This window comes from Peromyscus californicus, unplaced genomic scaffold (assembly GCF_007827085.1).
Source record: "Peromyscus californicus insignis strain IS unplaced genomic scaffold, ASM782708v3 Scaffold_16__1_contigs__length_79575227, whole genome shotgun sequence".
NCBI lineage: Eukaryota > Metazoa > Chordata > Mammalia > Rodentia > Cricetidae > Peromyscus > Peromyscus californicus.
In genome coordinates this window covers 33,256,481-33,279,752 of record NW_026294458.1, presented here as the reverse complement: position 1 = coordinate 33,279,752, position 23,272 = coordinate 33,256,481, and the positions used below count along the sequence as shown (strand labels likewise).

The window sequence follows — 23,272 nt, the reverse complement described above, 5'->3', positions numbered from 1 at the left end:
CTTCTCTAATACATAAGGACTAGTGGTCACTGCAGAGGGAGACCAGCTCTGGAGATCCCCAGAGGTACCAGTCCTGTGTCAGTAGTCTAGGCCATGACAGCAGCAGTGGACATGTGATACATGGGTCATATACACAAGGAATACTAACATAATGAGCTAATTAATACTAAGAGTAGGACACTGGGAATGACAGTGAAAGCTCCTTTGAACATGAGAATTTTTAAGTACTTTATTAAATACTAGATTCATTGTAATGGCTTTAGCCATCATAATCACCATGATACAATACCTGTGCAAAAATATCCACTGAACATGCTTGAGAGGTATAAATTGTGTTTGGAAATCCATGCAACATTAAAAAATAATTTGATAGAAAAAACCAATAATCAGAAGCATGAAAGCCCATATGTTTTAATAGAAGCCTATCGCTGACTCTGGGGTAACAGCCGCATGCATGTCTCTAGTCATATTGCTTTTCTCCTTCAGCTTGGACTGCAGCAGGGTGTGCTCCACAACCCCAATTCTAATGTCCATCTGAACAGTTTCTTGCTTCAGCTTGGTTAAGCTCTGCTTAATCTTCACCAAAGGAGCTGTAGAAGAAAAACAGCATGGAAGAAAAATGTTCATTTGGAGAATCCGTTTGTTAGAGACTGGCCTGACATTTCCCCCACTTTGTCTTAAGCCAGAAAGAGGGTTAAAACACAGCCAGTGACTCGTTGACATTCTCACCGCTTTGCATTGGTATTTGAAACACCTGAGACTTTCAGGATGGGAACTGGTTCAATATTTGATGCACTGAGGCTGAATTTTCTAACTGTTCTAGGAAAAGAAGCGCTAAGTGGGTATTTAAGGATGTGTTCAACATGGTTTTGTCTACAGGAACAGGGAACAGAATACTTAGAGAGGGAAGAAAGATATATTTGAGATACAAACAATGAGCCCATTGAAAACAGTGCAAGAAAATTCCCACACCCCACTCCAGATTCCCAGTCTGCATGCAGAGCATCACAGCCCCAGACAATCTGACATGAAAAGCCTGAGGTGATGACCACTGGCCTGTGTCAAACCAAACAGTTGGTAATGGAGGATAATTACTGAGAGATTAATTCTTCTCCACTTGAACCCTGCTCTGTCAGGACTTCCTGGAAGGAGGGGGAAGCCCCAAGGGCCATCACATCACTGTCCTGGTGTCATTTGGGATATTCTTAAAGTCTTTTGTACATAAAATGATGAAAACAGAATAATATATTTTTAAACACTGTTAGAAGAAAGCACTTACTTGAAATTCTCCACTCTATCTTTGAGTTATTAGCTAGAATCAATAAAAACTAAACTAGAGTAAAAAATTTTCTCAGTTGACTTATAACAAACTTAGCATTCTGAAGATCAGACATCATTTTCATACCACACCTCCCCCTTAAAACAAGTAAAAATAGATTATTATTTATTTATGTATTATTTATATCGATATGTGCGTGCACACGTGCAGGTGCGCACACGTTTGCACCTATGCGTGGACGTCGGAAGGCACAGATTTCAGGAGCTGGTTGTCTCCTTCTCTCATGGGATCTGAGACAGAACTGAGGATGCCAGGCTAAGTGGCAAGCGCCTCCACCCGTGGGCCCCGCGGCTGACGCACACAGACGTCAGCTGACTTTGTGAAGGCGATCTTGCACGTGACCCAAGGTCAGCCCGAAGGGAACGTGTACTCACTGCCGTCCGTCATGCTGCTGCCCTTCTCCTCCATTTCCTGTTTTACCTTTTCTAATTCTTCCGTAACCTTTTATTGAAAAACAACAAACAACAGCAAAAAAAAAACCTCCTGTGAGTGCTGAATATTCATAAACCTTGAAATGTTTTGAATGCTGTACTGAGGAAAATCAATTTAGATATAAAGAAATCAAACATTAAGAATATCCAAATAAAAGATAATGTACGCAGAAACACAAAGCTTTTCATTTTTTAAGAACTGCTTATAAAACACTAGCAAATTACTTTCACATTAGCTTCCTCATGCTGCGATATTATAGAATGAAAATCAAGTTGTTTGCAGTACGAAGCCCTCAAACTGTGCAATTATCACTAGCATTTACCATATTGCTCTCCAAAAATTAGTTATTAGTAAATACAATGTTACTAGAACCCCGATTTGGCTTTCTAGGGATCTTTCTTAATAGTATAGTTATTTGGAGACCATGTTACCTTTCTTGTCTAGGCCAGTAAGAAAATGCTTATATCCTATGAGGAGATACAAAAGTGCTCTAGTGCCTTCTCCAGGCCAGGAACTCTGAACTCTAGAGATGGAAGTGCTCTCACCAAGATTTCAGATGAATCTGCACTTGATATCAAGACACACCACTGCAGGCGAAATTCTACGTCAGCAGTATAATCTCTAAAATTATATAGGAAATATAATCTCTGAAATTTGAGAAGTTGTTTTTACATCATCTGGGGCTATGCTGTAATTACAGTAACTTAGTAGGCTTTATTTCTATCATGCTGGTGAGTAAAACCTTCCCAGGGAATAAAGTGCTCATCCAGGCAAAGCAAATTAATTTCTTCCAGGCACCTGAAACATCACAACTGGGGACAACTACCGACTCCAGAGGACTAAGTGGTCCCTGGACGCCCTTCCAGCGTTCATTTACCCCACATTAGTGAGTACTTTCCTTCCGAGGAATGTTTTATTTGCCTAGAAACACAACAGGACTGGAGTCTAAATATTTCTAATGTTCTACGTTAAAATAAATATTTCTGAACTGCTCTTCATAAGAGAAACTCAATTCCTCCACCAAAGCTTATGAAAACTGTGCTGCTCTGTAACTCCAGACAGTCTCAGATCTTAGTCTCATACTGGCTTCTGACATAGCTGTAAAGTCTTTGTACTTTTGAACCTTGTCATCTCCCGTGAAAAATGAGATTATGTATCAGGTCATTCTTCTCTTGTAAAACCAAGGGAACAAAATGCAATGACATTGCAAATATTTTATAAGTCCCTGAATGAAGAGGTTTCCAGTATTCTCGATGGTGGATAGAGCTGTCCTCTGGATCACACACACGATTAACAGCAATCACTGACAATAAGCTTTACATCACAAAGCGCCACATTAACACTGGCTACAGACTCCTCCCATGGTACTTTGTCTGCTCTTCTATTATTAATTACTGTGTTAAATAAAGATTAGGAAGGTTATCAATGTGCTGATAATACGAGCAAGTTTAATGATTAATTTAATTCAGCAACTTTAGCCGTCTTAAAGAAACAAGAGAAGGATAATTGGTTCACTTGTTAGGGGACTTCTAAAGCTGATGACTGCAAGTTGGGAGAGGAACTCATTGGAATCAGAAGTGTTCCGTCAGTGGATGGCTGTGCCTGGCTCGGGCCCAGCTGACAGGTGACATCATATCAGGGTGCTGGTGTGTACCTCAGACAGGAGTCTGGTCCTTTCAGTCACTCCGCCATTCCCCTGCTGGTAGCGCTCCCTTGCCTGAGGAGGAGAGAACACTGTGTTTAATGACAAATCTCCAACATGAGCAGATTACTTAAATATGACCTCTGTGTGCGCGCGGTTTCTGCACAACATTTTATGACACCCCCTTATTTGTGAATACATTTATGAAAGTGACATTTAACTGTAGCTATTTCATGTCCTTATTAATAGGGCCATGCATTTAAGTGAAGCACTATAATATGATGAACTACTGCAGCCTTCCCACGGCAGCTGAGTAACTCGAATGGGCACGGCTGACAATAAAAACTGCCCTCCACCCTTTCTAAACACTCTGGGAGGGTGACTCTCGGTCAATCAAATTTGTGTGCTATGCAAGAGAAAATTAGTTCTAAAAAGAAAAAAAAAATCAATCAAAGTAGAGTATGAAGTTCAGCAATTAATAAGGATTAATAAAGTGGATGACGGTGCAGCCAGCTAGAATATGTTCTCAGGAACTAATCTAGCAATCAATTATTCAATGCTAGTGTTAGATACACAGTGGTTTTAACCAGAGGGCATTTTTAAAGTAAAAATGCTCAGGAATTCATGTATATATAAGGGAATAATGAATTCAATGAGAATATAATAAACAGTGAAAATTATTTTTAACTCGATCTTTGAGAACTTCTGAAATTACCAGTTATCTCAAACTTATTTTCATTTTATTTCTATAAGTATTCTTTAAAATTATCATTTGCTGACAATTTCATAAGTGTCCATGCAATGCATTCTGACCATTTTTCACCCTCACTGCCTTCTCCCAGCCCCCCTACTGCTGAACCCCTTATTTGCATGTATTCTTACCAGTCTAGCTTAACCTCAGCACATACGGATTTTCCTTATACATTCCCAAGGAAAGCTATGGGATTCCATGGTTATCTTCAAAAGCTGGGGATTTTATTTTTTGATCAAAAATTCTAAAGCATTGAAAGATTGAAAACCGGTTTCATCTAATTAATTAAATTGTTTGTCTCTGAATTCATCTTGCTTTTGTGTTCCTTAGTCTGTAGCTGTACGCCATTGTGGCAAGGGCTGTTTCTTCCCTTGGGTACATGTAAATGCACACTGTTCTTCTCCTACTTTTACAGTGAATTAGGGACAGACTTAGAAATGAAACACAGCATCCTGACACTCCTTGTTCTAAGGCATGATCGCTAGCAACAAACCTGTATTTATCTAAATAAAACAAAGAGGTGTGTTTCGGGACTCCTAGGGGATAATCATTTCTATCATCTATATGAAATGGAGAGTTCTCTTGCCCCCCCCCCCCCGCCCCCCCTTGGCTTCAAGTGGGCAGAATGTATATACTTCTGTTGATGAAAAATTTTAGACATTATATATTCTTTGATCACTTTACACTTGGATACAATGTATTTAGATCATATCCACCTCAAGCTCTCCCCCTTTCCAATTTCACAATTTATGAACAAAACACGTTGTTTTAGGGATTAGGGTCATGAATTGGAATAAACCCCTGAAAAGCATTCCTAAATTACCTCACTCAGCTGGGCCTGGGCCCCACGATATTCTTGAACCAAGTGCTCAAGTTGATTGTTGATGTACTTTTCTCGGCTACCAATCTTTTCCAGAGTCCGGCTAATTTCATTATGGAGCTTGTCCAAAAATCCCTAGAAATTCCATGAGATTTTAGTAGATAAAAGAATATATAAGTTTTGCAAAACTGGTAAAAACAAGTTAAATATTCTTCAATCCACTCCACAAATGATCAGTCATGTGTGCAAAAGACGACAGTTGGAAGCTTCAACAGTAAACAAAGTTTATGATTAGAAACACTTTAATCACACCACATTTTTTTTTTTAAGGAAGCCAGATGTGATGGTTCAGTTCTGTAATCCAAGGACCCTGGAGGCTAAAGCAAGGGACCTTCACCTGGACCCTGTCTCCAGAAAAGAAGAGCCCTGGCTGTGTTAGCCACCTCTTGCCCTCATGTACACCTAAACACCTACGGCTTATGTCGTTGTAATAAGTTGTATGTAAACTTCAAAGTCAAAGTGGCTAAGGAATAATATGACTTAATGAAGTCACAGTTCAAAGCTGATAGGAATATCACAGTTATAAGGAGAGTCCCAGATCTGCAGCTTGTCTAGCCTGGGACCCATAGCCTTGCACTCAAGCTTGCTTCTTTGTGGCATTGCCTAAAGATCCCACTTCTGCCATGGAAACAAGGCTGGGAGAGCTACAAGTGCTAGCCATTGTCAGCCTGGGGTGCATGCAATATTGGGAATCGGAAGAAAGACTGATTTGTGTCTAAAACATCTACTAGATATATGTGTGTAATATGTGATATCCATATATATATATCACATATATATATAAAATACAAATGGATTATAAGAGTGTACTACCATGTCTGACTATAAATAGCTTTTATATAAGTAGCTTGATTTCCTTGGTGTAGGCACCAGGGCTGTGAAGATGTAATGTGGTATATGCAATTAATCATCTCCTGAAAGATAAGGATTATATCTGTTCTAGATGAGCAAATCCATGTTGATTTGTCTGAAGTAATTCACATACCTTGGTTTCCTTTAGAGCAGATTCAATTCCACTTTTGTGCTGGTGCATTTGGTCAACATGGATCCTCCAGTCCTGTTAGCATAAGCACACACAGGAACCAAGTGAAAGACACCACATTCCCTCCTTTCGCCTGTCTGTCGGTTAGCTGCATTCTTTATCCTCATTACTTGGTAGCTGTCCTATTTCAGGTGACGGAGGGAGTCCTATATATAGCTTGCAATCAGAGTGTAAAGAAGCATGCATAGGGCACTTTAGGATAAAAGGTCCTAAGTAAATGTAAATTATTTTATGTGTTCACAGAGTGATATCTGGTAATTTGAATACAAATTATTCCTGCACTGCTGGTGGTTAATATTTATGACTACCCATCAAAATGAAAAAATCTAATTATTAGCAAAGAAATACTTGCTTAAGCAGTAACGATTGTGTTTGTCAGAAGCGACTATCAACTCTTTACTCAAATATCATGTATCAAAGATTAGTTTGTCTCTCGGAAAGGAAAATAGGCTTTTTCTTCAGCAAGACTTCTGAATTCCATCCTTAATAAAGGAAGTCTATACTGATTACTAGAGCCCAGTGCTACTGGCTTCATTTTAAATTGATGTCAACTGTGTAGTCCCCTAAACAATACCTTCAAAATATTTCAGTTTATAGCATTATAAGTAAACACTTTAAATGACTTCAGAAATACCAATCATGAGAGGTAAATTGATGTAAGTGATGGGACTAGGCTATTCTCAATCTCATAAATCTGTTTGCATAAATTGACAGGCTTGCTTGCGTTATCTACAGAACTTTCTGAAAGAAAAAAAATGTGAATAGCTCACTCTACTGACTTTTTCACTTTGAAACATGCCAATGGCAACAGGGTGTAAAATGTCTTGGGTGCTTCAAACATACCAAATTTCAAGTTATAATGTATCTAAGCTGCAGAGACCCCAAGAAGCACCTCATCTCACACTCCTCATCCCCCAGAAAAACCAGCAGAGGCCTGGCCTCAGGAGAGGGCGCAGCCAAGGACATGTGCATAGTAGTCTAAGTTCCTGCTCAACACATACTGCCAGTTCAGGGGTAAGGGGACAACAACTGTCACGTGACACTAATGAGGATGGCAAAACTGAGAACAAAGAAGCACTGTCCTTTTCTGGATCTTTCTGCATCACTAACAAAACATCTCAAAACACAAGGGCTGGAGAGGACCTTCAAGGTAATCTCCTTACCCACTTAACAATTAGGTAGCTTAGCACTGCATTTTACAGTCCAAAGACCTCTTTAGCACCCAGGTCTGACTGTGCATGTCTGGCACAGGACAAAGTCCTTTCCACTCGGCAAGCGACACTGGAGAAGTAGGTGCAGAAGCAGGAGACGGGCACTCAGTCAGTCCAGGAATACCTCCATGGAAAGAGGGAGCCTGAGGACTGCCATATTCATTAGAACAATGGCAGCACAAACAGGACTCCAGGGCAGTGGGGGGGATCTGGGAGGAGCTCAGGAGGGAGTAAATATAATTAAAACACATGATATGAAATTATCAAAGAACAAATAACAATTTAAAAGAGACACTATGATCCAACACCTCCCAAAATTATTCGTATACCTTGGTACCCAAAAAGCTTTTAATAGTCTTAATGAATACCAAGATTAAATATTTATACATTTTTCTCTCTACCTTTCACTCTATTTCTGTCTTTGTCTGTTATTCTCCAAATAAATGTATACAGAAACACACACACATGGTCCTAATTTATTATAGTGGAAACATTTAAGGTAGTATGTGGTCTCCTTTTTCTACCCAGAATTATACACACAAATATATTTCTGTAAGCACTGACATTCAAAATATTTTGAAGTCGGCAACTTGACTCAACCATGTTAATTATGATAACTTACGTTGATATAAAACTCTACAGAAGAGGTAGAGTTTCTATGGCGCCTTAAAGCACACGTAACATCTCAATAGGATATACAAGAGGAGAAGAAGGTTAGGTTGAAAGAGTGACGCAAATAAGAAAAACATACGGAACATGTCAGTGTAGGCTGGCTCAAGTATAAAACACAGAACTCTGGAGTGGGAGGTAGAAAGGCTTGATCATGAAGAAATAAAACTGAAGGGGTGGAGTAAATCGTTTCAGGGCTTTGTTCCTAACAAGTGAGGAGTGTGGCTTTTATCACATGGACAATGGTACGCTATTAAATGTTGTTTTGAATTTTAAAGTCAAGTCTGTGTTTTGAAAAAGGACCCACTAGAAAAGCCAGATTCAGAAGACCGGTGGGAGACGAGTCAGAAGGCTGTGCAGTGGTCCAGTCGGGAGGCTGTGCAGTGGTCCAGTCGGGAGGCTGTGCAGTGGTCCAGTCGGGAGGCTGTGCAGTGGTCCAGTCGGGAGGCTGTGCAGTGGTCCAGCTAGGAGGCTGTGCAGTGGTCCAGTCGGGAGGCTGTGCAGTGGTCCAGTCGGGAGGCTGTGCAGTGGTCCAGTTGGGAGGCTGTGTAGTGGTCCAGTTTGGAGGCTATGCAGTGGTCCAGCTAGGAGGCTGTGCAGTGGTCCAGTTTGGAGGCTGTGCAGTGGTCTAGTTAGGAAGCTGTTTAATGGTCCAGCTAGGAGGCTGTGCAGTGGTCCAGTCGGGAGGCTGTGCAGTGGTCCAGCAAGGAGGCTGTGCAGTGGTCCAGTCGGGAGGCTGTGCAGTGGTCCAGTTGGGAGGCTGTGCAGTGGTCTAGTTAGGAGGCTGTGCAGTGGTCCAGCTCACAGATTTGAAAGCAAGAGAGGGATATAGCCAAGGAATTTGGTTTTGAACTTGCTAAATTTCTCTAATTTTTAAAGTACAATACTAGTCATTATTTAGAATTATCTGCCAGAAAAATCCAAATATATATCTTTTTAAAATCTCCATGGACACATTTACTGACGAACACTAATTTTAAAGAAAACAAACAAGCCTTTAAAATATTCTTATCTTTTAATCCAGACATTTTAACTCCAGAAAGTATTCCCACCCCAAACTGGAAACACACATAGATTCATGTACATATTTTCTGTTAAAGTAAACACCAGAAAATAATATTGCTAATTTTGTATCATTCATTCTACTATTACAAACAATGCACACAGTATAAAACAATTCTTATAAACTTCAAAACCAAGCAGAACTCAGCAATACACTGTTGAGAGATACACACAGGTAAATACACCCAGAAAAGTGGGAACTGCAAAGAACAGTCCACAGACTTGAGGATGGTGGTTACCATGGATGGGGAAGGAAAGGATACAGAAGAACACACAGATAACTTCAGGGTGCTCAAAACTCAAGTCAGGAAATGGGATGATTTTATTTTTGAAATCTGAAAATCTGCATTTTCATTACATATACATTAATATGTATTAAATGATAGGTTCATGTCTATTTAATGATTAGCAAAAATGTATGCTTACTAGCATACAGATAATAGAAAACACAGCCCCCAAAGACTAGGTATTTAAATTATTAAAAGTTAGTATTATATATGTTTAAGTATATATATATATTATGGTTATGCTTGTGTGTTTTTACATTAAAATATAGGTTTGAATATAGAGTAATTTAAGTTTCATTCTTATTCTTTACATTTTTCTAAGCTTTCTAGAGAATTTTTATCACATTAATTATCAGAGGAAAAAGAGAGGAAAAAAAAATTTTCATAGTTGCCCAAGCAGTTCCTGCGAAGGTTTTAACATAGTTATAATGGGAAGTAAGTGTGATTCTAACTGTGCCATTTTAAAAACATGAATATAAAGGAGGGAAGGCATACGTCTGAGAACCGACAACTGAGATAGCTGAAAGCTTTACAAAGCTTTGTGTGCTAAGAATGGAGAAGTGATGGGTTTTAATGATACGTAAGGACGTGAAGCCTACCTGGAGTCTAGAAATAAGTAACATTAAAAGGAACTATTCAACGGGGCTAGCAATTCAAACATTGGTGGAGAATGCATTAAGTTACAACCACTTTAATGTAACTTTACATATTTGAAACACAAAGGTTTGGAGAGATAAGTAGATACTGTCTTCTGATCCATTTCTCCCTTCTCTACACAGTTTAGTGAGACTTTCTGGCTGCTAATTGGAGGAATGGACTTCCCTGCTCCACTGACGGTCTTGGCTGTGCGATTCTTTTTCAGTGGAACGACAGACTGTATAGAAGTTGGGAGGGGTATCCACCTAAGAGTGCCCTTGTCCTATCTTTCAGCCAAGACAAGGAGGCTGTCTTACTCTGATGTCTTTCAGCTTGAGCTTAGGACTGAGAAATTCTCACTAGAATTAAGCGGCAGCTGACCACACATCTGCAAACGTTATCTGGAGCCAGTATGATTGCTATTGTTATGGTAAGCCACTGTGGTTTGGAGCTGTTTGTTGCAGAGGAGACAACTACATACACTTTATAGTGAGAAACACTAGGAGTCAGGTAGGCTACAGGAACTTTTCAGTGTTCTGTCTGGATAACATACTTCCAAACCTGTGGATTTTCATATGTCATATATGATTATTTTTGTGATCAAACAGACTGCCATGGAGTTTATAAGGTTGAACTATGGCCTCTTTATGTTATGTATCCAGTGAGCTGTGTGTGCTACTGGAGTCTACTGGTCTCCTAGCCTACATGCTCTGAGTCTACTGGCCACCTAGCCCATGTGCTCTGAGTCTACTGGCCACCTAGTCTACATGCTCTGAGTCTACTGGCCACCTAGTCTACATGCTCTGAGTCTACTGGCCACCTAGCCTACATGCTCTGAGTCTACTGGCCACCTAGCCTACATGCTCTGAGTTTACTGGCCTCCTAGCCTACATGCTCTGAGTTTACTGGCCTCCTAGCCTACATGCTCTGAGTTTACTGGCCACCTAGCCTACATGCTCTGAGTTTACTGGCTACCTAGCCTCTGTGTTCTGAGTTTACTGGCCACCTAGCCTCTGTGCTCTGAGTCTAATGGCCACCTAGTTTCTGTGCTCTGAGTCTACTGGCCACCTAGCCCATGTGCTCTGAGTCTACTGGACACCTAGCCTACATGCTCTGAGTTTACTGGCCACCTAGCCTCTGTGCTCTGAGTCATGGTTTAGTGTTCTTTAACCATTTATCCTGTCTGCTGAAGATTTCACTTCATTTCACAAACTTTCTCTCTCAATGGAATGGAGAGCAATAAGGATCCAGCATACCACTTTCTTCAACTTGCTTCTATTTGCAGTGTTTATGATTGAACCCTGGGCATTGAGCATGCTGAGGACTAACTATTCATCTAGAGTCCCAGTTCCTTAGGCTTGTTATCTTTCAAAATCATTTCATACAAAATCTCCTATAATTCTATCACTCGTGAGGATCAATAACAAAGGTATTCAATAACAAATATTTTCCTTCTCCTCACTCTGAATTCTTTGGCACTAAATTATATTCCAAATCTCCTCCTTCTAGAAGTGGAGAATTGTGAAGAAGTATGTCTAGCTGGTGATCTACAGAACAACATACAATCAAAATGGATGCAAGCTGGCTGCAGCTATTAGGTGGCTATGAGTGTACAAGGTTCTTATCACCTGTCTGGTCTCTTTTGCATATGCAGATTCAGTTTAGTGTATTTTTCTTTTCTGGGAGGGTGGGTAGGTGGTGGTTCCAACTCAATGACTAAAAGCTTCTCTTCGAAACTATGGGGCAAGGGACTCAAGGATTAAACCATTGAGTTAGTGTTCCTTGTATGTCTGTCGTATAAGTTGTATTAACATGTAACTCGTAAAATGTTGTAGAATATTATTTTAAGGTGTGTTACTTTTTTTTATATTGCATTTGTTTAACTCTGTGGAGCTGTGTTACTATGCCTGTCTATAACACCTGATGGTCTAATAAAGAGCTGAATGGCCAACAGTGAGGCGGGATAAAGGATAGATGGGGCTGGCAGGCAGACAGAATTAATAGAAGGAGAAATCTGGAGAGAAAGGACATAGCCAGAGAAGGAGGAGGACTCCAGGGGCCAGCCACCCAGCTACATAGCTAGCCACAGAGTAAGAGTAAGATTCACAGAAGTAAGAGAACGGGAAAAGCCCAGAGACAAAAGGTAGATGGGATAATTTAAGTTAAGGAAAACAAGCCAAGCTAAGGCCAGACATTTATAAGTAAGAAAAGCCTCTGTGTATTTATTTGGGAGCTGGGTGGCAGGCCCCACAAAAGAGTAGAAAAAAACAAACAACAGTGAAATGTCTGACTCTCCCTCCCATGTTAAATCAAGCTGGAGCTTCTGTTAGCTTTAACACAGCGTTGAAGTCTGTGACACAAAAGCCAAAGCAGGAGCCTTCTGTGTGCTGGGATGTATTCTAGGCACCACACAGTAGAACCTACTAGTTCTTGGGGTCTACTGGAAGCATTTGCTTATCCCCTCAGAGCAGGAACAGGCCCAAAACTCTGCCGTATCTTGGATCACTACTTCACAAGGACAACAATGTCACCTCTGTTCTGCCATAGGCCTCCTTTTCTCTTCTGTTTTCACTGTCTCTACACCGGATCCACTGCTGATAATTACTAGTGAAATCTCAATTCAATGAGGCTTTGCAGTTGCAGTTTAATAAATATAAGAAGTGTGTATTAGGGCTCCTATAGGCTCTATTTTAGACAGTTATCTCATTTTCCCCATTCAATTTCAATTTCTCTAGAAGTTTTCATGGTTACTGTAGTGTATAAAGGAAGAAATCCTGTACTCCAGCTCACAGGCTAGGAAACAAGCTGAGGCTGTTTGATTTTCACAGTTTATCATTAATTGAAAAGGAAACCAAATGTCCTTTTCTGTCACAGATTTTCCTTTATAAAGCAGTCACTTGCATTTTCTTATCCTGTCCCCAGTTTCAAAAAGAAAAACAGAGGTTAAAATAATAACTCCCTATTCAAACATGCACACTGAATGAAATCATTTTCCTGTTGTTTGGCTAAAGTATAGACACTGGAGAATTTTACTGCTTCTAATCTGTTCCAGATGAACAAACTAGATAACCCTGCTAGGACTATCTCTAACACAAAATAAACAACTTACAAAGATGGATTATGGGACTTTCCTACAAATAAATGAGCTTCAGTAGATATGTACATGTGTATATACATATACATAAATAAATAATACACATACACACATATACATACATATATAATACACACAGACATATGATAGACATACATGTACATATAATACACATTCACACATATGCATATCTACATACATACATAATACACGTATACACACACATATATATTCACACACACATAATACATGGGTGCACACCACATGTATGCATTTTGGTGACTCAGAAGCCTTTCTGCTGCTGCCTTGCTTTAGTGTAGATTAGGATCTCAACAGTCACAAGGGTCCTATAGTCTCTTTAAGTCTAATGAAGACAACCACAATGTTAACAAGCATTACATTTCATATATGTAAGCATTATGCTAAGAACTACTGGAATCTCAGGACATATATTTTGTCTAGAGAGTCTATTGAAATGCAGATATGAAGACTTAGCTACTTTTAAGTAGAAGCCCCGAGTCACACAGGTAAATCCATCATCAAACTCAAAACGACACTGACTATCTAACATAAATTTTCCAATGAAAAATGCACTAAGATATAACTTGAATTTTAAGAGGACAGTAGGTAATCATGACTGTAATCTTATTTGTGGTAAAATTTGCATCTTCATAGCTTCTAAAGTCTCAAGCCCTGGGGCTTGATTTCTAGGAGGCATTAGGAGGGGGTAGAAACTTGAAGTGGGGCTAGTGAAAGATGTCTGGGTCACTATGTGCAGGCCCTTGAAAAGGGTAGTGGGACCTCAGCCTCTTCTCTCTCCCATGTTCTGGCCATGAAGTGAGCTGTTACCACACTCAAATGAGCCTTTCTCTCTACCATGCTTCTGTTAGCATAAAGGCAAAGTTAACACCATTTTTTAATATTTGAAAATCTATGAGTTAATCTATATATCAACTGTCCTAAAATGAATTTAAAATGTTCACAGGATCAACAAATATAATTAAAAACATTCTCATTAGGAAATATCCAGACCCAGATGGCTTGAACAGTGAATTTTCAAACAGTTAATTAAATAGGAAATAACAATCATGTACAAAGTCTACTGCAAAGTAGAAAAAAGGAAGGGGTGGAAAGTGGGAGGAAGGAAGGGAGGGGAAGGGAGAAAGGGAGGGGAAGGAGGAGGGAGGAGAGAGAAAGAGAGAGCGCCAATTTGTTTCACGAGGCTCATATAGCATTACATTAAAACCTGACAAGGGTACCAGAAGCCAAAACCAGCCAACCAGGCAACAACAAATTATAGATCAATACCTTCTGTACCTTTTATAAAAGTTATAAATATACTAAACAAAAAAAATTACCAAATCAAATGTAGGAATGAAAGGACAATAAAAAGATAATAACTTAGTATGCTCAAGTGGAGTTTGTATTTAAATTTATTTCAAAATACAAGATTGGTTTCATACTCAAAAATTGGTACTTAAAAGAAAGGGTGACATCATCAAGTTAGGAGCTTGACATGCTTTCCTCAACACAAAATGGCCATAAATAAATAAATAGATGAAATAAAGAAATCGATCTGCTAGTCTACAAGAATATGAGGAAGATTATTGAAGTTCAGTAGCGATGTGGCAGAGATGTGGCCTTAGAAAGAAAGGGACAGAGTCCGAATCAGTCACCATGTTTCCTACTCTAATTTAAACCCTGAACCAAGAGGGACTCCACACGGCAAAACTGGGTAAACAGGAGGCCAATGTAATTTCCTACTAATACTGTGGACTCTTGAAACATTTGCTCCTTGAGAAACTTGCACTCATCCCTCAAGTTCTAGCAGAGTTTAGGGAGCAGCTGGGGACACAAGCTCCTTCAACAGCTTGGAGAAAGAGTTTAGACCATGTGTCTTCTCAAGCTGCTCTATAGAGAACCATCCTGAGACGTTAGCACCTTTGACACTAGAAAGCGGCCAGAGGGAGAGCTAGACTCAGGTACCAGGCAGCAAGTATATCTCCATTCACCTGATCACAGCTTTTGCAAAAGCTCCTCTGCAGCCCTTGAGAAACAGTGGGCACCCTCCCCCTTAGGCCACTAGTGTGGTCCAGACTATGGAGCCAACAAACACTTTGTTCCTGCTGCTAGGAACATTATCTGCCGAGGACCACCAGAATGGCCCGATCCTCCATTTAGCATGCATACATTAATATTATAGGTGCTCCATCTCTGCTCTTGAACCAACTGTATCATGCCTACCCGAACCTGTCTATCCCTCCTTTCCTCTGTGCATCCTTCACAAAGTGATGGTGATCCCAGCTTCACTGATGTGTACCATTCTGAGATCACTTAGCTGGACAGGCAATAGCACAGACTCCTGCAGCTGAGATCACTTAGATACTTGCAGGCATTGCCAACACTGATTGCAGCTAAAGAATATGGACAGTTAGTGTACTACTGTGTCCACCTGAGACACAAGTCAGTGTACCATATACAATTGATATCAAAGGACATGCTGCCAAGAGAAAGCCTTTTGCTATAAAAAGCCCTCATATGGGTTGACAGGGTCAACAGATCTGATGCACAAATAACATATGTACAGTATGGAAAAACAAGGTTAAATCATGCCTCCAAAGAAACACAAATTAACTTTCTAGCAATGGACCCTAAAGAAAACGGAATCGATGAGTTATTTGAAAAAAAAATCTAAGTGATGTCTTTAAAGGAAGTCCAGTGAAATATAAGAAATTTGGAAAGTTTAATAAAGCAAGAAAAAGAACTTTAATCTGAACAAGAAATTTAGCAAGTATAAAGAGATGACAATAAACTAAGGTATAACAGGCTGAGGAGATGGCTCAATGGGAAAGCGCTCGCTATGCAAGCCTGAGGATCTGAGTGTGGATCCTTAGCCAATGCTGTGCACATAGCACTGATCTGTAACTCCAGCGCTGGGGCTGCAGGTGTGTGAGTAGAGACAGGCAGATCACAGAGGCTTGCTGGCCAGCCAGATTAGCTGACGGAGTGAACTCCAGCTTCAGAGAAAGTCTCTGTCTCAAAGGTTGCATTCACATATGACTGCATGTCCATATTTATGTACATACACACTATTCACCATGATCAAATGAAATCTATCAAACCAGCAAGATGGCTCAGTGGGTAGAGGTTCCTGCTGTGCAAGCCAAGTCTGGTGACCAAAGTTTGATTTCTGGAACTCACGTAAGTGTGCATGGAGAAAAATCAACTCCATATAGTTGTCCTTTGACCTCCGAATGCATGCTGTGGCAAGAAAGCTCTGGGTCGTGTGGATACACACAGCAGCAGTGGTTGTCTAAACAACAGCTGCACAAAATCAAGACAGTTAGCATCCTAGCAGGGATGGGGAGGACAAGGAAGCCTCTACCCTGAGCCAAGTAGGTACTGAGAGTTGATAGCTTCTAAAAAAAGGAGAGTCAGTTTTCATCAGGGGTGTGGTCCATGGTAGGCTGATCATGCTTCAGTGAAAGTCCTCACAACCATGTGCTGTATAACCCAGTACTCAATGAGTTATTAAAAAATAAACAGGGCATGAAGTTGAAAGGGGCACATGGTGGGAGAAATCCAGAAGTTGGAGCAATGCATGAAGAAAATGTACATAATTACAACAGAATGCTTTGTAGCATTAACAGGAATGGGGCTTTGGCATCTGCAGTAATAGTGATGGAATAGAGGACATTATGTTAAGTGGAATAAACCATTGCATTAGTCAGCTTCTCATCAATTTGACAAATGACTCAAGAAAAATCAACTGAAGGGAGAAAGCATTCTTTTGCCTCATGGTTTTACTCCCTGGTTGGCTGTTTTCACTGCTTTCAGACCTGTGGCAAGGTACAAGAGTCCACTGGGGACCTTTGAACACACACACTGTGGAAGCCGAAACAACTGTTGTACATATCTGTAGTGTGTGTTGTAGTTGACTTGTTTCAGAGGGTGTGGGAAGAATCACTAGTAATGTTTCTTTGGGAAGTTCCTCTTTTCTGACTATTCTCATTGTAGAGAAACAGTCAACCATGTACACAGTGGCAAAACATGGCCACTCAGAAGGAGCACAGGTATCCTCACACCCGCCTATAATCAAATTCAAACGGGAGACCCAGAGTTCTCAAGGTAATATCTTGTTAGTTAAACAATCACACCTCTAGTTGTGTGCAGAGATTATCCTTACTGACTACTATCTGCTACTAAAGAGCCTTCACATGTTAACTAAGAACTGTCATTCATGGCTATCCCATGCTGCACTTCTTTGATATAACTACACAGCCCTTGTTGAGGGCTTACAGGCTTCAGAAAGCCATGTCCAGAGCAGAGATCTCACAAGGCAAATACTCACAGGTCAAGTTAGAAATCAGAGTTGATATCATGTGATACTGAGCAATTACTGTGGAGAACTGATGAATAAGCTTGCCGCCACTTGTTCCAGTTGGGTTGCCTGCTGTGATAAACATCAACCAAAAGCAACTCAGGGAAGGGTTCATTTCATCCTACACTTCAAGGGTTCATCAGAAAGAGAAGCCAGGGCAGGAACCCACACAGGAACGGAAGCAGAAACCATGCAGGAATGGAAGCAGAAACCATGCAGGAAGGCTGCTTATTGAATTGTTCTCTCAGGCTTATTGTGATCAGACAACCCAAGGACAGCCTTCCCAAGAGTGCCACTGCCCATTGTGAGCTGGCCCTCCCATATCCATCAACAATCACGGCAGTTCTCCACAGACCTGGCCACAGACCAATCTAATCTGGGCCATCCCTTGAGACTCTCTTTCCAGGTGACTTGGTTTTGTGTCAAGCCTCTAACAACAGTTCCACCCAAGCTTAAGAATCTGCTGATCAAAACTTAGATCTAAGACTGACATTCAACATCCTTCCAGTAAACAAACAAAAATTAGTTGTCTTCTACATTTGTAAAGAAACAAGAAACATAAATCATTTCTTTGATATAAAGAGACAGGCAAAAATAATGAGACAAAAACCACAGGAATAAAATTTTGTTCAAACATTAAGAAATTTCAAATAAAACATAGTGATAGTGAGAATGACTCTAACATGGCTGATTAGAAAAATGAGTCAAGCCAATAAAAACTACATTTTGTCGGGAGGTCCATGTGACAAATGGTTTCTGCTTCAATTCATATTTTATATTAAGCAATTCAAGGGAAACATTAAATCATACTTTACAATAATGAAATATTTAGGCAGTCTAGACATTTTAATTATAATCAATATATATTAATTCCCTGCTCTCAATCACAGGTGTCTATTTGAGGTCTGTGGGCAGTGAGGCATTGGGCTCTTGCCTTTGCAGTATTAACAAAGCATGCAGTTTTCACTGCTTATTTCCTGGTAATCAGCATTCACTGCTGATGCTTTTTAGTTACAGCTAATGGTAATCACTAAGGCACAAACATTCTTCTACTTTAATTTGTGATACATGGGACCTTTACCTGATCCAGTTCAAACATTTCTCATACTCAAGGTAAACAGAAAGGAAGACATCATCAACCATGCTTAAACAAACACTATCCAGAGTGTTCAGCAAGAGACCACAACAATAACTTAGGATCTTGTTGTTGATTAGGGAGACTGGCTTTGTCTCCACTCCTTTGCTGTATTATTCAGTATAATTTTAAGCACAATAGACCTTTCCCACCACGTGGTATATATCCATGATCCACATGCAACAAAGCAAATACAAAACCAAAATCAAACAGCTGACCTTGCAAATACAACTTCCAGGGCACAAAATTCTATCTTGTTTGAAAGAATACAACAGTCTCAAAGAATAGCCGCTTTGTGCAATCTCTTTTGAAGAATGCTTGCTATAAAAGTCCATCAGCGAGTATTTTCCCTCGTTCTGAGATGATGTGGCAGTTGAGTAATCATGCAGGCTGTTCTAAAAATGTATGTGTGTCTAGTTAATTTAGGCAGTTTATTTTGATAGCATTCACCTCTTTTTGATTATAGCAGGTGTTTCAAGGATAAATTTACTGAAAATTGTATTTTGTTTAAACAACAGCAGCATGTACATTTATGGCCCTGTTATATTAAAAAGCATTTATTGTCTGGCAGCAATAGATACAATTACAAACATTTGTGACAGTAATTGGAGCTATTACTCCTGCATGGAGCCTCATGGAGATCAACTTATTGCCACCTGTATTTACATTTGTTGCTATAATTGTAAAAGCCGACTTTTTAAATTGGGTGTCTTATTTTTCTTTAAATTACGTGAATATTTTTAATAAAAGGTCTACCAGAAAATCTCTAAGAATTATAAATGCAGTTTCTCCATTATGCAAATAGCAGGCAGAATCCTGTTTTAATAATGATCATGTACATGGAATTCATTCCTGTATTCCAACCCACAGAATACATTATATCTCTTGGCTTGTGGATACAAGAATTCTATTAATATTTTCTACCCCAAAACTAGAGAATAAGTCTTAAGAAATGTTCCCATTCCCAAACTATAACAATACATAAATATTTAGAAAAGTTAACTTTTGCTAACACTTTCTCATGCTGTATCCAAATCAGTTATAGGCACAAGGCCAAGAAAACTAGTCTCTCTATTGCTTTGGAATGAGAGAAATGCTTTCAATTGCTCCCAGGTACAGATTTGTCTGCAATAATAAAAAGAAAGAGCCTGCCCTGGTAACTTTCTGCAGGACTTGGCTTCCAATTTGAAGAGACTGAGATCTAATGCAGTAATTCCGTGGTCCCTCCAGGTTCATTTAAATGGAATTCCACCTGCTGATTAATGAAGGGCCTCTTCTGCCTCTTAGGTTTTAGCGCTCATGGTGACTGAGGAGCCCAAAGGCTCAAAACTATTGCAGTGATTTTATCCTAAGCACAATGACTCTTCCCAAAAGGTCTCCCGTTGTAAGTCACCTAAGGCAACACCTGAGCCCTTTATTTACTTTAAAACAAAATCCAATTGTGTGGAGCTGAAATTTAAAGTTTAAGATTCTTCTGACGACAGTTCAGGAAAGTCAGATGCCGCAGGACAGGAAGGTCGGTAAAAACAGTTCAGTGACTCAGAGCTTTAAAATAATTAGAAATATATGTTGTAATACTTTCAAAGCTTTCAAAAATAATCACTTCATCTAAATTCCTTGTAATGAATCTGAAGATTTACATAATTACTTGAGACACTTTGGCAAAAGGAAGGAGGTACCTACCCAACTATCTCTTAGAAAAACAAAGCAGGAAACATTTAATTATAATTTGGAAAAAATCTATTTAAGACATTAATCAAATTTTTAATTACTATATCCATGGGGCATTGAAGCATATTAGAACATTTGTTCATTCCATTAAATACCTAATATTAAATCATCATAATGTACAATCTTTTAGAAATAAGCACTGTATAAATGAAAAGCGCCTATGTTAAAATTTAGCTGAAAACTGATTTCACACTTCCTGTTTTTCCTTATTTTTGAGGAATAAAAGTAAATATTAGTAGGATTCACTTGGCTTTTACTGTGGTAAAACAAACAAAACACCATTAATTTGAAATAAAAAGGAATTTCTGTGATAAAGACTAATAGGATTGATGATTTTCAAAATATACAAATAGACCACGACAACACCAAGACACACACCAAACCAGAATTCTAATCCACCATGTGCAGCATCTGGTCCAAGAAGCCGAACCATGGGCTCTGTAGTAATTAGCTCCACACTGACCTTGGTCAGTCACTTCCAACTTGGGACAAAGCCATGTCCTCCCTGTGATGATGAGTATTACTTGTCAACTAGACAAGGGGTGGAATTATCTGGGAGATGATCATCTGGGTAAACACGTGGGGGACTGTACTGATCATGTCAATGGAGGGGAGAAGACAAGCTCACAGTGGAGAAGGTCATCTGGGTAAACACATGGGTGACTGTATTGATCATGTTAATGGAGGGGGAGAAGACAAGCTCACAGTGGAGAAGGTCATCTGGGTAAACATGTGGGTGACTGTACTGATCATGCCAACGGAGGGGAGAAGACAAGCTCACAGTAAGCTGCACCACTTCCTGGCTGGGATCCTCAACTGTGTAAGGGTAGAAAGGGAAGTAAATGGCAGCCTTCATTCATTCATTATTCTCTGCTTCTTGGCTGTCAATGAAATGTGGCCAGCAACTTCAGTTCCCGCGGCTTTGACTCTTCCCGTGTTGTACTGTACTCTTGACTAAGAGCCAAAGTGAATCCTTTCTTCCCTAAGTTGCTTTCTTCAGGGTACTTTAAAACAGCAACAGGGAACATTTACTAAGACACTGCCCTGGGGGGGACCCACTCCCACCTTTTTCCCCCAGGGTCCTCTTGAGGAGTGAGGGATAAGAGATTTAGATAGAAATATAGAGGGAAAAGAGAGACAGTAGAAACACAGGATAGCCTTGGGAGGGCCTGGATCCTTATCCACTGGCCCCTTCTGTCTCTTCTAAAGGGCTTTTTAAAGGAATGCCAAGGGGTGGAGCAAAAGACTTCCCCCCCAGCACAGCCAAGTGCAGACCCTTCCAAACACCTGGTAACCATACATATGGTCAATCCATCCCTTTATGCAGCCCTGCTGGGTAAAGCAAGCTCAGATCTCACTAGGAAGCTTCTATGGGCTCCCATACTGCTCCACCCAACCAATTGCATAAAACGGTCTGCTTCTGATCTTATACTACTGCAGATTTCCAGTCCTACCTAAACATACCTGAATCTTTCATTTATTCTCTAACAAAATCTTGTAAACTTCCCTACCAGCCTTTGAGGCTCTGTCAAACCCAAGTAAGAGATGGTGACTGAGCCCCTTGACATGAGGAGCTCTGAAAAAAACAACTCTGCTTGGTCCCATCTGAATAGTCTCCAAAGTCAAAGGTTCATTTTAAGAAATCTCAAGATGATAAAATACTCTAAAGACTCAAAGTTATCAGTAACACAGAAGGTGAAAATCTAAACAAACATTCATCCGCATCTCAGAAATACTGGGCATGTAGAATTCTTTGGACTGTCTCAACACCTTGTCAACTGAGTCACTTAAAATAAAAAAAAGTTATTCTTTTGGAATGCAAAAAATCATTTAAGTCATTTAGGAAAAGATTTCCTTTGATGATTATTTTGAAGTACCTTCACAGAAAAAGTCTCAAGAGAATTAGCTTCAAACTAGAGACTGTTCTGACTGTACATGCTGCAGCCTAAGACTGTTCTGACTGTACATGCTGCAGCCTAAGACTGTTCTGACTGTACATGCTGCAGCCTAAGACTGTCTGACTGTACATGCTGTGGCCTAGAAACTGTTCTTACTGTACATGTTGCAGCCTAGAGACTGACTGCACATGCTGTGGCAGAAGTTTTGGAGATTCCAAATCTACTTTATATTTAATCTGCATATGCTTCCTCTCTCCCACGTCACTCTTCCTCTCAAGAGTCATCTGGACAACCCGTGCCTTTCTAGGGGTCTGTATTCAGTCCTTGCGGTCCTTGTACCTGCCCACAGGTTAGCCACCCTCACTCCTATAGAATGCTGCTGTGTTCTTTCCCCACCCAGATCCCAAATCCGGTTTGATTCCAACCTGCTGAGCTGGGACAAGCTAGCTCTACTGCCTGGAAATCAGGTGAGTACTGATGGTACAGGGCAAGGACTGTCAACAGCCAGTAATGTCACCATCCCTATTTATTAACAATGTCTGGAAATCCATATAATGCATATTTCTAAAAAACAGTACAATATTAGTTATATGAATAAAATGTACAGAAATAATGGTCAGTGTGTAGTGGTTCTTTGACACTATCCTATGTGCTTTATGTATGTTCATTCATTTGGTTTTTTGTAGCTCCTTAAGGGAGGCATTAAAATAAATTTCATTTTACAGATGGAGAAATTAAGGCAGAGGGTGTTGGAGTCGCCCACTACTATAATCTATAGTCATGTGACCTGGGTTCAGAACTTCTGCTCTTAATCGTATGACACATTGTCTCTTCTCGAACAGTTAAAAGCCAGCCTTGTCATTCAGACACTATTTTCCTCATTTATAAAAGCAAATTACTTTTCTGTTCACAGTTCCGCATTTGTGGTAAAAGGTACTTGCATTTCTGAGTGGTGGAAAGGGCTAAGTTAGATAATGCACATGCAGTGCTCGGATCAGCTCCTGGCATATAGTAAATAGTAAATGTCAATTATCACAATGATATTTTATTATGCGCACAGTTATTGGGGACAAATGGAAAGA

The 23,272-nt window shown here is 39.9% G+C and overlaps 1 protein-coding gene across 1 annotated transcript in view; it reads right to left on the bottom strand.

The window, feature by feature from the left end:
- Positions 1-214: 214 nt before the first annotated feature.
- Ift57 (intraflagellar transport 57) overlaps positions 215-23,272 on the bottom strand; it is a 59,662-nt gene continuing 36,604 nt past the window's right edge. The window contains exons 7-11 of the mRNA XM_052740840.1: positions 6,030-6,101; positions 4,988-5,119; positions 3,426-3,488; positions 1,714-1,780; positions 215-590 (exon numbers count right to left, since the gene is read on the bottom strand). Coding sequence (XP_052596800.1) covers positions 412-590; positions 1,714-1,780; positions 3,426-3,488; positions 4,988-5,119; positions 6,030-6,101 — 513 coding nt within the window. The 3' untranslated portion in view covers positions 215-411. The remainder of the gene's footprint in view (positions 591-1,713; positions 1,781-3,425; positions 3,489-4,987; positions 5,120-6,029; positions 6,102-23,272) is intronic.